Source organism: Cynocephalus volans, chromosome 9 (genome assembly GCF_027409185.1).
Source record: "Cynocephalus volans isolate mCynVol1 chromosome 9, mCynVol1.pri, whole genome shotgun sequence".
Classification (NCBI taxonomy): Eukaryota; Metazoa; Chordata; class Mammalia; order Dermoptera; family Cynocephalidae; genus Cynocephalus; species Cynocephalus volans.
In genome coordinates this window covers 70,716,724-70,730,000 of record NC_084468.1, presented here as the reverse complement: position 1 = coordinate 70,730,000, position 13,277 = coordinate 70,716,724, and the positions used below count along the sequence as shown (strand labels likewise).

Genomic DNA, 13,277 nt, shown 5'->3' with positions numbered 1-13,277 from the left:
TTAAGTCAGAATAGTTTTTCCTATCATTTATTTGTAAAATTGTACAGATTGATAGACTGAGTTGGAAGGTTCTTGGTATCTGTTATTAACATCCAGGGAATTGATAACCCTGTCAACTTGGATGGAAAATCCTTTGTAGTTATTATTGAAGTGAATATTAATATGTTTTAACCCGGAGTGGTAATTTAATACCTTGTTGATTAGTTATTTCAAACCCAACTGTTAAGAATAGTTAACTAGAAAAAAAGTAAATGAGAAGTGATCTAATTATTCTATAGTAGAGTGAACTGTTTACCCTTCTTGCTTTTGTGGAGTTGAATTATATCATGTTAATTTGACCTCCAACTAGGCAAATATTTTAATCAAAAATTAGTGTTATTAAAGAACCATAGACATCTAAATCAGGGACCTGCAGCCTGTTTTTGTAAAAAGAATATTGCAACATAGCTATGCTCATTTGTTCATGTGTTGTGTATGGCTGCTTTTATGTTACAGTGGCAAAGTTGAGTGCTTATGACAGTGAACCTCAAAGCCTAAGGTACTAACTGACCCTTTAAAGAAAACATTTGCTGACCCCTGATCTAAATCAGTGAAAAGAATTTGTGTTGGGCTTGTTAAGCTGGGATTCTTTGTTTCATAGAAGCACTATACTTATTTTATGTGAATAGCCCGTGTCAAAACTTTGAAAGGGGGTTAAAACTGCTGGGATCAAAAACAGGTTTAGCATGGCTAATGAAATGTTGCCAGATTAATTTTGACTTGTTAAAATGTTACAAAATTTTTAAATGTCTACAAGCCCCATATTTTGACAGATATAATTAGTAGGAAATGAGACTAAAACTACTGAGATTTGTTTGACTCCAGTAATTCTGTTTTAATATTGGAGGTCATTACTGCTCCTGACTTTATGAAATTTATACTTGTACATAGAATCGAGGAAAAATGACTTTTAACCTGAGTTTTATACTATTTTGTTTTCATATATCTAAGTCAGATTTTATTTCAGTTTTCAAAAAGCTTTTATTTGCATTTTTGTGGCAATGTATATGTTAGGGCAGTACAGAGTTTTAAGTTTAAAGATCATCCTTTAATAAATGCAAAAACTGAATCATGTAGTAGACTGATAACTTTTCCAGGGTTTATAGCTAAGAAGGTATAGATAGCATTGACTCCCGAGCTCAGATCTTCTTGTTCTAGTATATTTGTTTGTTTGTTTCCATGCTCATGCTATCTCTTAGCACCTTCATCCTGTCTCTCCCAGTGTAATGGTGCAGAGGAGAATGGGGAATGACACAGCTCCACCACTTCAAAGTTGTATGGCTCAGAGGATTGAACCTTTGTAAGTCACATTAAGTGTTATTGTCATATGCACTTCAGGCACTTCTTGCACTTGGGTAAATATTTTTCTGCCCATCAGGCATTAATTTATTTCCAGATTTGCACAGAATTAAAAAATTTTACATCTATATAAATCCATTTGTTAATTACCAGCTTTATTTTTCTTGCTAATTTTCCATATTCTAGTCTGAACTGGCTGCCTTTTAGAATTGTTGAGTAGCTGCTTTGCCATCATTCTGGGGTTCCCTTTACCTCAATTTAGATTCTTGGTTTCCTAGATCCCATGGCTTTCTTGTTCTGGTGCAGTACATCTTCCAATAGCTTTGAGAGTTACTAGTTTGGCTGGATAGAGAATTCTAGGTTTGAAGAAATTTGATGTTTTTTTGAATCTCGATCATGAAATCATTTACTCTGAAATCACTTAGGATTTTATCTCTTACTAGTGTTTTAAATTTCATGACTGTGCCTTAGGTTTATTTCATTCATTGTACTGGGCACTCTGGGTCTTGTTTATACTTGTTCAGTTCTGGGAAGTGTTACTGAACTGATTCTTTCCCCATCTACTACCCCAATCGTTGTTCTCTGGAATTTTTATTTGGGCATGAGCTCTGGACATCTTTTTTCCAGATTTTCATTTCAGTCTCTGTTCTATTTTCTGAGTGATTTCTACAACTTAATCTTTCAACATTATTTTTTAGAAAGGATCTTACATTTCAATCTCTTAACTTTGGAGGATCCTCCCCATCCCCCCAATCTGTTAATAGATAACAACCTTTTCTTACATGGACACATCTTTTTTGCATCTCTGAGGTTATTAATGATAACTTGTTTAAAAGTTTTGTTTCTTCTGAGATGCTTACCTGTTGGCTTCTGGCTTTTGCGTTAGAATTTTTTCTCAGATGTTTGGTGATCCTTGGCTTCTGTTGAGGAGTGGAGCATTTTAAAAGCTAATTGGATGTTGTAAATGTGTGTGTTGAGCTGGTAGGGGAACTTATAACCATGGGTTCACTGTTGGGCGATCTGGCTTTGTCATCCTATTGAGGAACATCTTGAGACATCCTTTGTTTTTTCTCTCAAGCTGTTCAGAATCATCAGAGAAGTCTTCAACTCACCTGCCTAAAGGGTAAAGAAAAACCTGGCTGCCAGTGTTCTGATTACAGTGGGAGAAGGCGGCTGAGGGATTTTAACAAGTTAACTGTTACTTTCTTCGTTCAGTCCAAAGACAACCTTCTCTTACCTGCTTCAGAGAATAAATCCAGTTTTCTGCCAGATGGAGTGAATTGTCCAGCAGTACAGAGGATCTGGGAGTTTAACTGATTGTTAAAGACTTTCATCCCAATCCTCTTTAATCACTTTTATCTATATTACTACAGGTACTTGGGCTTCCAGTTCTTAAATCTGTGGCATAATCTGACATGTCCTCATAGCTGACACAATATTCAGTTTTCTTAGAGTCTGTTTAGTCAGTTACCATTTGTTCATAAGCTTTGCAGCTTCTATAATTTTGTTGCTGTTGTCTCCTGTTGTTTGTTGATATGGTTTTCTTTTAATGTTGTGTCGTTCCCGCACCACCCCCCACCCCCCGCCTCCCCACTTTTTAAAATTACTGTTTTTTAGAAGGATTTCAAAATGGACGGAACATGATATGGCCTATTTTTAGCATCCTTTGTGTGTGGGTGGGTGGGTAGTCAGTGGTGAAAGGTTTAGGGGAACAAAAAGGTGTAAGATATTAACAGGTAGCCCAGTACCCAGAATTTGGCTGGTTTATTACAGAATCAACCTGTATTTACTAATGGACAGTGTTATGTAGCTTTGATAGACTTGTTAGAACTACATATTTCACTTTTTCTCAAATAATGAGCTTTCTAAGTGCTGTCCTGAAACAAATTTTTGATACCCTTTGGCTTAGTAGGTGTCTGCTACCAGGTGAGTTAACTTCTCTTCCTGGGGTTCTGGGTTTCCTCGTTTTCATTTTTTTCCTAACCTGCAATGTGTATAAGGTTGCAAGTCTTGTAACCATATTTCTCTTTCCACACTGGTATGGTAATTGCTTCATTGTGCTTTGTGTGCACAAGTTAGAATATGGTATGTGTGGAACACCTGTACAAGTGCTAGGTCATGCTGAGATGATTTTGAAAGGTAGTCTCACTGGGGCCGGCCCGTGGCACTCGGGAGAGTGTGGTGCTGATAACACCAGGGCCACGGGTTCGGATCCCATGTAGGGATGGCCGGTTAGCTCACTGGGTGAGCGTGGTGTTGACAACACCAAGTCAAGGGTTAAGATCCCCTTACCGGTCATCTTTAAAAAAAAAAAAGGTTAGTCTCACTAATAACATTAGGGTCCAATTATTGGCCTTTTGAGTACTATAGAAACTCATTTAATCTATGTACTTTTATTTTACTGCTTGGAAGTTTCCTTTTTGTGGTTGTTAAGAGTTTCTGAAACTGGAAGTACTGAAGCCACTGTCTACCACAGTATTTATGTTGGTCCTGAAATGTTTGAGTTTATTTGGCCTAGGATCAGTTTAGCCTGAAATGTCAAAATATAGATTCAAGCACAATACAGTGACACATTTCAAAAAAAGTAAATTTATTTGGGAGAAGTTTCTTAAGTAGTATAATTTATCAGTATGCTAACATTTAAGGGATGACCTCAAACTATTCATAAAATGATTTTTTAACTACCTACTTTTGACAAGGTTGAGAAGGATACATCCTTTCTTCACTAACTGGCCATATTTAAAATAACTTATTTAGCATATTTTAGGAGTCTTGCCTGAAAATTTCCATGGGTAAAATGATTCTAGCAAGTTAAATATCCAGTTGTGCAAATTGAGGCTGTGGCCTGTTAATTGTTATGTTACCTGTAGTCTTGTAAACTGGGGAAGAGTTGGTTATAATCTAGCATTTCAAAGAGGACTGGAGGCCATCTACATCAGAATAACAATAAATCAGAATTGTTTGGGGGTGTTGCCTGGGATTCTGTATTTCAGACACTTCAAGTAATTTTAGCTGCACTAATGTGTTGAGGATCATTTTTTTTTTTTTGTCTTTTATTGTGACCGGCCGCACTGCGCTCAGCCACTGAGTGCACCGGCCATCCCTATGTAGGATCGAACCTGCTGCAGGAGCACTGCTGTGCTCCCAGCACTGCACTCTCCCGAGTGCGCCACAGGGTCGGCCCGAGGATCATTGTTTTAAGATGGTAAGAGTTAAACATGCTGTTTCATAAGGCTTTTTTATTTTTAAACATTTTTACCCCATTTTGTAAAGACCAGGGTACATATTTCATAAAACACTAAAGATTTTAATCATGGAATCTTAGGTTTAGCTTGAGAGAAAACATCAAAGATTTTTAGTATCCTAATGAGCAAACAAGATAACAGTGATTAATATAGTACTGTCCCAAGTAGGGGGAGTGAGGGAGAAGCTGCAGGCTGGGAACGTGGTGAGTTGGTTTTTATTTTTAATTCTGTGGGCAATACAATCCCTTTATTGTCTGTGTCTTGCCTCTGCCTTCCTTTGGTTTGTCACTGGTTTTAGTCATCTATTGTATTATTTTGAATTGGTAATCAGCAACTCTGAAAATGACTTGCTATTTTGAGTTGGGCTGGCTATATATAATTGTTTCATTGTCCCTAGACCTTTTAGATCTTCAAGAAGGTTGTGTAATTCCAGCAGCCTCCCATTATAAATGGCTATAGTATAGTAGCCCTAGGTAAAGAATGTGGGACCCAGGAACCTATGTAATTTAGGAAGACAGCAGTATGGTAATTGCTAAATGTTAGTTAATTTTCCCCAGTAAACCTTGTAAAGGCCAGGGAATTTGGGGGGGACAGACAGGTGTTCTTATAAGGGCATGGAGGAATTATAAAATTAGTCTATTTGCAAAATTAGTGTACTACTAAAAAAGGGTGAAATGCTTTATAGGAGCTAGAAACCAAATAAGAGCAAGGTTCTTGTTATAGCAGTCCAAAACCATTATTTTAGTTGTCATGAGAGGAATTCTTTAAAGTCTTCAAAGGAAGTATAGATATAGGCACTAATTCATTAAACAATGATAATAGAGATTATTGGATTCTACTTAGGAAACTTAAGTCACTTGGTGTTGGGAAGAGAGGATACTTCAAGATTGTATGTTTTATTTTGTAATTGGATAGGCTGTACTGTTTGCACTATAGAATTTAAAAGGAAGGTTACTTTCCTGGCTTTTTTATTTCTCTTAGGAAAAAAAGTATTGGAAGAAACGTAAGAGGTCTGTTAATGCCAGTACCTAAATGTGACATTTAATGTGTCATGGAAGTTATGTTTTGAATAAATACCTGAGAAAAGGAATTCTATAATTGTCTTTTTTATTGTATGGATGGCTTTGGATTATGCAGAGCTTAATCACATTTTTATAAACCACCAGTGTGAGACTGAAGAGGAACACTTTTTAAAACAAAAATTGGAAGATAGCCTTTGATTATTACAGTGTAGTTAAAAGATTGGCTAAGACAGTAAATAATACTTGGAAATGCTCAGAAATTTGTTGTAAATTGCTTCTACAATCATTGATATATAAAGCATGCTACCTCTAATCAGTTTTATGTATTAAGACCTATCAGCATGTCTTTTTAGTACCTGGTTGATTTGATTTTTAAGCTAACATGTTCTATGTACCATTTAACGTTTTCACGACATATTCTCCCAAGCAAATTGTTGGAACCTAGTGTTTCCAGTTCTGGAAGCCTTCTAGAGTCTTTATATGAAGTTTATAATGGACTTTCATGGGGTTTTAATTTCCACTGAATTTTCTTTTCTGAAAGATTATGTTTAAATCCTAATGTAGTAGTGCTTTTGTCTTACAATTAAACTCTTACAGCACTCATGCATTTTTTGCACTGTCTTTTTCTGTTTTTTTTAAAATATAAGTTTCCCCCTCTTGTATGAATGAATACCTTGAAATAACATAGGTCTTATTTTCTTAGTTGAAAAGGTAAGGTAACTACTGTAATTTTTAAACATGACACAAGAATTTTAAATGATGGGGTTCTTTAGTCAAACCATTACAAGTTGAGGAGTTGCAGAAATTGATGGAAGAAAAATGGCAATTTCCAGTTTGCTAGAGTGTTCATGAGGAAGGGTTTGACAATAGTAAGATTCTGTATGCTGATGTTTGCTGTCAAATTTACCATTTTACACAGACTTTCTTTGGAAAATGGTAAATTGAATTAGATGTCCAATAGCAATAATGTTAACCATTACCATTGTGCCAGGTACCATTGTGTCAGGTCATGGTGTGGTGCTGAGCAGGTCTTTTCCCCAAGAAATGACCTCTTTGTATAACCACTTGTGATGTGCCTTTTTCTAAAAAATTAGAGGCCAAAATGAAATAAAGGGTTTGTTATTCTATGTTCTGCCATGATTCTATAATGAATTCTGAGAGGCCTTGATTCTATAACAGGATAATATGAACTTTCAAAATAAGTTAAAATAATCCTTTTCAGGTTATTAAAATGTGTGGGACATTGTATTTAGCGGATTTTCAAAATTTCTAGTTTAATACATTCAATGATATTATTTCAAATGAATGGTTCTCAGGCCCAGCTTTATGTCATTTGCCCACTGATGTTGGGCAAATTAAACTTCTCCAAGCCTCAGTTTTTCCAACTGTAAAATTAAATGATAGGTATGTAAAAGTGCTTTGAGGTTAGCATTTCTCAACCTTATTTTGAGTTTAAACACACCTTGAGTCCTCTTCCCAGACTTAAGCAGAATCTTAAGGGGTGGAGCCCAGGCATTTATGTTATTAAGATCCCTAGGTGATTCTGATGTTGAGGGTTGAAAACCAATAGGTTGTTGCTATTACAGTGCTTAAGAGCTATAGAAATCATACATATGAGCAAGTATCAAATGTTAATGCCTATACATACTGGGCAAACAATACAAAGAGGAGTATGATATGGCCAGGCTAATGGGGTAGACATAAACCATGACAGAATAAATGCCCTTTCTCAAAGCGTCCCTGAGTACACTCGGGACTACCTACTTTTGCTTTTGAGGCTCTTTGGGCTTCGCTGGCTGATGAACCTTTACGAGATGTGAAATAGAAGCCCCATGATTTTGATGACTAATTTGGAAAGGAGATGAGTAGAATAGAGGAGTCAAGGTAGGCTAATATGGTTCTAGATTACAGGGTAGCTGTGATCCCATTTATTGACACTGGAAATGAGGTCAATTAATCAGGTTTTGTGGGGAAAGGAGGAAGAATATATAGCTGGGTGTGGGGATCTAAAATTTGAAGTGTCTGCATGATATCCAAGTGGGTATATCCATTAGAGAGTTGGAAAACAGTTTGGAATTCAGAAGAGAGGTTAGAGTTGGAGAGGGCAGCATCATGGGAGTGAATAAAAGCACCCTGGAGAGTGGTAAATGAAGAGAACCAAAGGCCGAGCTCTGCTGCAGACCACTTGAATGAATTAACGACTGCATGATTGATCTCCAAGTCCCAGTCCACCTTGCGCACCCCACAGCAAGCAGTGTCTTCATTTGTCGATCCCCCTTTCTCTTACTAGCCCAGTGGACTTGGGCAGGTGATAAGTATGCTTCAGTTTTCTCATGTGTAAAATGGAAGTAATAGTACCTACCTCAGGGTTGTTGTGAGGATTAAGTAAGAATTCTGTAAAGTGTTTACAGCAGTTTCTGGCACATAATAAGTGCTCAGTAAGTTAATTGTTAGTGTTGACTGGACTGCCTTTATCTATTGATATTCAATTTCTAATAAGATCCAATTCCCATCCCACTTATAACCCATGAAGTCTTCCCCAGTGACTTGAGCCTGTGTTGATCATCTTTCCTGAATTTATTCTCTGCATGCAATATGCCACTTAAGTAAACACTGTTTTAACGTGTTTATGATTTTTGTTGTACTTGCTGCCTCAACTGGAATGTAAGTTTTCCTTAGGATTGGGCCATGTTTTACACTTGTATATACAAACCTCATTGTATTTTCCAGGCATCAGTTATTTCTACGTGGTAACTTAGAATAAATCCTAATGTTTTAGAACTGTTTTGATGCAGACTGAGAGCTCAACAATATTTGAATGTATAAATTAATAAAAAATCTGAGATTGCCTTAATATTTGTTTCTTTCCTACTCAAGTATGTTCTGACAGCTCTTACACCAATAACAGGGAAACACTACTAATGAATGCTTTCCTTACTTCCCAGCAGCTTTCAACAGTCTGATTCCAGGGTTTGTGCTCTTAATCTTTAAAAAAGAGAGGCTGGGGAAGAAGAGTGCAGTGGAAAAGAAAAAATGGGATTACAGAAATGGAGAAGGCACACAGACAAGAGTCAAAGGACACTAAAGGGACAAGAAAATACTTCCAGCCTCCTTTTCCTCCAATCCTCCTACCACTAGAGAATGATTTCATAGTTGTTGGTTGTAGAACACTATAATTACGTAAAACAATTTATTGGTACCTGTAGGGGTTGGGAAGAAAAGGGTCAGGTTGGTATTACATTTATACTTAAAAGAATGATAATGACTGAAAGGAGAATTGCCATGGTGATAATTACAATCTTTCTGAAGTAGTTCCACCATATCCTCCTGGGAATCTCTCTTGTTTTTTGGAATTCTTTGGCCTGAAATGAAAATAAACACACATGTAATGTTTTCTTTCCATCTTTGGACTAACAGACATACTCTAATGTATGTATCTTATCAGAGATATCTGAATGAACAGATTTAGCTTGGTTTTGGCTAATCCCCCCCGCAAATCTTTATAGGACTCAATAGCTTATATAAAGTGATGCACTATGGTTCCAGGTGCCTGCCTTATTGTGTTCACCTGTAATTTTATTAGCTTTTTAACTTTGTGACCTTGAACAAGTCACTAATTTTTTGAGCCTTGGTCTCCTTATCTTCAATTCCTTCATGATTTTACTTAAATGCTACTATCCCTTATAATCCTATTTAAAATTACTACACACCATCTCCATTCCAGAAATCCTATTCTCCTTCAACACTTTATTTCCCCCCCAAGTACTTGTCAATTTTACTTATTGTTTATCTAGAACATAAGTTCCATGGAGGCAGGGATTTTTGTCTGTTTCATTCACTGCTATATTCCCAGCATGGAGCAGTGAATGAATGATATACAGCAGGTGTTCAATGAATATTCGTTGAATCAATCAATAAATCTATAAAATGGGGATACTACCACGTAGTACCCCACATTGTGAGGATTGACTGATACAGTGATTACAGTGCATTTAGACTGCCACATAAGAAAAAATCATGTCATTATTATGATTAATATTTTTGATGAGTAATGAGATATGGAATTTAAGTACTTTATGACACAAAAAAGTTTCATATCTTAACCTAGTTAAACCTAAATAAATAAAAATAGCTCACTTTCATCAACATGCAAAAAATTATTAAAAGAAAGGAGCAGTGGGAAGAAATAATGAAACAAGGCCACACAAAAATGTAAATTCTTTTTTTTTTTTTTTAAGTATATATACAGCCGTCCCTCGATATCCATGGAGAATTGATTTCAGGCCCCCCAAGGACACCAAAATCCACGGATGCTCAAGTTTCTTATACAAAGTGGAGTAGTATTTTCATATAACCTATGCACATCCTTGTGTATACTTTAAAACATCTCTAGATTACTTAAAATACCTAATACAATGTAAATACTATGTAAATAGTTGTACTGGTTTTTATTTGAATTATTTTCTATTGTTGTGTTATTTTTATTATTTTTCAAATATTTTCAATCCACGGTTGGTTGAGACAGTGGATGTGGAACCCACGGATTTGGAGGGCTGACTGAAACTGCTTGTCATAAAGCCATGATACAAATAATTGCTTGCTGCTTATGTGGACCTCTGCTGTCTACCACCCAGATAAGATTTAACACTATCGCTATTTGTTACTTATTTCAATTAACTTTCTTCATGGATCAGATTAGTTGTTTACTCAGTATACATGATGATTTTCTAAGAGCAAAGTTACAGTGCACTCTATAAGTGGCATGGGTTCTGGTCTGCCCCTCAGATGGCCTCACGATTCTATAATGTATGACAAGTTAGGGGAGCACCATGGTTATTCCCCAAGGGTTTGGCGTATGGAAACTAGGTGACTGGGTGTACTTTTCAGGATGTTATGATTTATCGAGTGCTTTAGGTGCAGGTACTATATGACCTGCATTATGTGTTTTTTGCAAAATAATATGCAACACTCAACAATCCTGAGTATTCCTATTTTACAGCGTTGAAGAAAATGAGACTCAGAAAGGTTTAAGTTGCTTGCCTAAGGTTATGTAGCTAGTAAGTAGTGGGGCTGGAATTCAAATCTAGAATCGCATGACTCTGCCCTGCCTTGTGTAGAAATTTTTAATTAAAGTTTAAATGGATTTTATATTTTTCATAGATGACTTGCTTTCTTTTTTATTAATGTAATATTCATATATAGTTTGAAAAATTAGAATTCTACAAGACTTATGAGTAGAAACAGTAGTCTCTTGCTCTACTCCTTCCTACCCCTGAACCTATTTCTCAGAGGTAATCCACTTTCAGCTCTTTTTGTCTGTTTTGTTTGTTGCTGTATTCCTATTACTCAGCACAGTAGTTCTCGATGGGGGGATATTTTGCCCTCCAGGAGGCATTTGGCAATGTCTGGAGATATTTTTGATTGTCACAACTAGAGAGGTGTTACTAACATCTAGTGGATAGAAGCCAGGGATGCTGCTAAATATCCTACAATGCACAGGATAGCACCCTACAACCAATACCAAGTTCAAAATGTGCTGAGGTCAAGAAACCCTGACCTAGACATATAGTGGGCACTCGATAAATATTTATTGCATGTACCTCAATTAGCTGTTTATGTTTTCATGGAGTTTGTTTTCCTCTGCATTTCTAGAAAGCATATTGATTTTTCTGTTTTCAACTATAAAAGGAGGACTTAACTCTTAAAATACCCACAAACCCTCCTTCCTCAAACACACACCTTTCCCTTCTCTATCATTCCTTTTTGTTTAATCAAAGCTTTGTAAACATTTGCTAAGCCCTGGATTACACTGACTTTAATGTATAAACTTTTTGGTTTCTCTAGAACTAATAATATGCCTGTTATAGCTAATAATATACCTATATTTAAACAAAATGTTTTCATTTGTTAATTTTTAATCTATCAACCATTCATTCATTCCCAAACTCTCCAAAGGAGCCGAAAAATGTCCTCCCATTGCTCACTTATGATGGATCCTTCTGCTTTATCCTGCAGAAGTCCCCAACAGCCTTTTGACCTGCTCCAATCTGGTTTGGTTAGGCTCCAGGTCTGCTGTATAGCTTTAATCTCAGGATCTTATTTGACCAATATCCAGGGAATGCCCCTCTTTTATGTTGGGTCCTTTGTTTTTTCAATCTCATGTTTTTCTCTTTCTTGATTTACTCTTTCTTATTGTGGAAAATATCCGCCAAAAACTTCCTTTGAAAGGGTGAGTAGGACGTATATTTCTGAGAATTTACATGCCTAGAAATGTTTTTATTCTACATTCTACCCTTACATTGAGTTGGTAGTTTGGGTATACAAATCTAGTTTGGAAATCAGTTTTCTTCAGAATTTTGAAAGCATTCCTCCATTATTCTTTAGCTTCCAGTATTGCTTTTTGAGAAATATGATGCCATTCTAATTGCCAAGTTTTTGTTTTTATTTTTTTCTCTCTCTGAAAGCATTTAAAATCTTGACTTCCTTTTTAGTGTTCTATAATTTCAAGATTACATGCCTTGCTATGGTCCTGATTTTGTTCATTGGAGTATAGAAACTCATGTTATTTGGTTCTAGGAATTTTTCTTGAAATAATCTAATTTCTTCATTTTCTTTGTCTGAAACTCTGGTTACTCATATGTTGGATCTCTTGATTGGGTTTTTTTGTCTTTCCTATCATCTCTCTTTTAGCTCTACTTTCTGAGAGTATCTCAGCTTCATATTATAATAATTCTATATTGAGTTTAAAATTTTTACTATTGTCTTAATTTCCAAAGGCTCCTTTTTGCTCTATGAATAAGCTTTTATATAGCTTTTTGCTTTTTGTTCTTGTTTCAGGGATATATTATCTTCTATTATTTCTCTCAAGACATTAGAGAATTTTTTTTTTAAATGAAACTTTCTTTTGCTTCTTGCATTATCTGTTTCGTCTGAATTCTCCCCCCCCCCACCTGTTTCTTTTGATTTTTTTTTCTTTTTTAATTTTAGAGACTTTCCCCAAATATCTCATGATCTGTGTTGTTGACTTACTAAAATGATGACTGGAAACTCAGTATAAGTGAGCTAAGACTATTATTCGGTGGGCTTCACTGTAGAATAATCTGGTATGGACCTGACCATTTCACTGGATTATTTTTTTCCTTGGCCTAGTCAGTTCTCCTTGAAAGGAATCCTCTAAACTCCTGCCTGGGTGAGGGTGAGCAGGAGACAGGTTAGGAGTGGTCACCATACGCAGGATGTAGACTTTCACTTAGTCCATCTGATTTTAATATGCTGGTTACTCTGGCCTCAGCTGTACCTGGTGTCTGAGTTTAGAACCTCTCTGGTCTGTTGTCTTTGGAGAGTAAAATTTCTTATCTTTTGTCAGGGATAAAGAGAGGAAGCAGTGTGACTATATAAAATAGGGAAGGAGATCCATGGGTAAAATGTTCCTTTTAAAGACTTTACACCCAGTCTCATTTCTAGATCCATATGGCACATCCACTTTTAGAAGTACCATGTGTCTCCAATTTCTCATTCTTTGCAAGTTCTATGAACTGGATCAGTTTGCATCTTGAATATCTTTTCCTGCTATAAGCTCATGTTTCAGCTTTTTCTGCTGTACTTAAGCTAAATAATTACTCATATATCCATTTTCTAGTTTCTAACATTGATGTTTCTTGCCTGATATGTT

At 36.1% G+C, this 13,277-nt stretch overlaps 2 protein-coding genes across 6 annotated transcripts in view; one reads left to right on the top strand and one right to left on the bottom strand.

The window, feature by feature from the left end:
* The window catches only part of HNRNPD (heterogeneous nuclear ribonucleoprotein D), a 20,261-nt gene extending 19,309 nt beyond the window's left edge, over positions 1–952 (top strand). For 3 of the 5 annotated variants that reach the window (XR_010024427.1, XM_063107400.1, XM_063107402.1), the window contains one exon: positions 1–952. This exon is cut by the window's left edge and continues 1,029 nt beyond it. The gene's annotated coding sequence lies outside the window, so the exon portion shown is untranslated. The other 2 variants (XM_063107398.1, XM_063107401.1) reach the window with 1 other exon arrangement.
* A 7,858-nt stretch (positions 953–8,810) lies between these two features.
* Positions 8,811–13,277, bottom strand: part of LOC134386637 (uncharacterized) — a 38,251-nt gene continuing 33,784 nt past the window's right edge. The window contains exon 6 of the mRNA XM_063108863.1: positions 8,811–8,967. Within this exon, the coding sequence (XP_062964933.1) occupies positions 8,830–8,967 (138 nt within the window). The 3' untranslated portion in view covers positions 8,811–8,829. The remainder of the gene's footprint in view (positions 8,968–13,277) is intronic.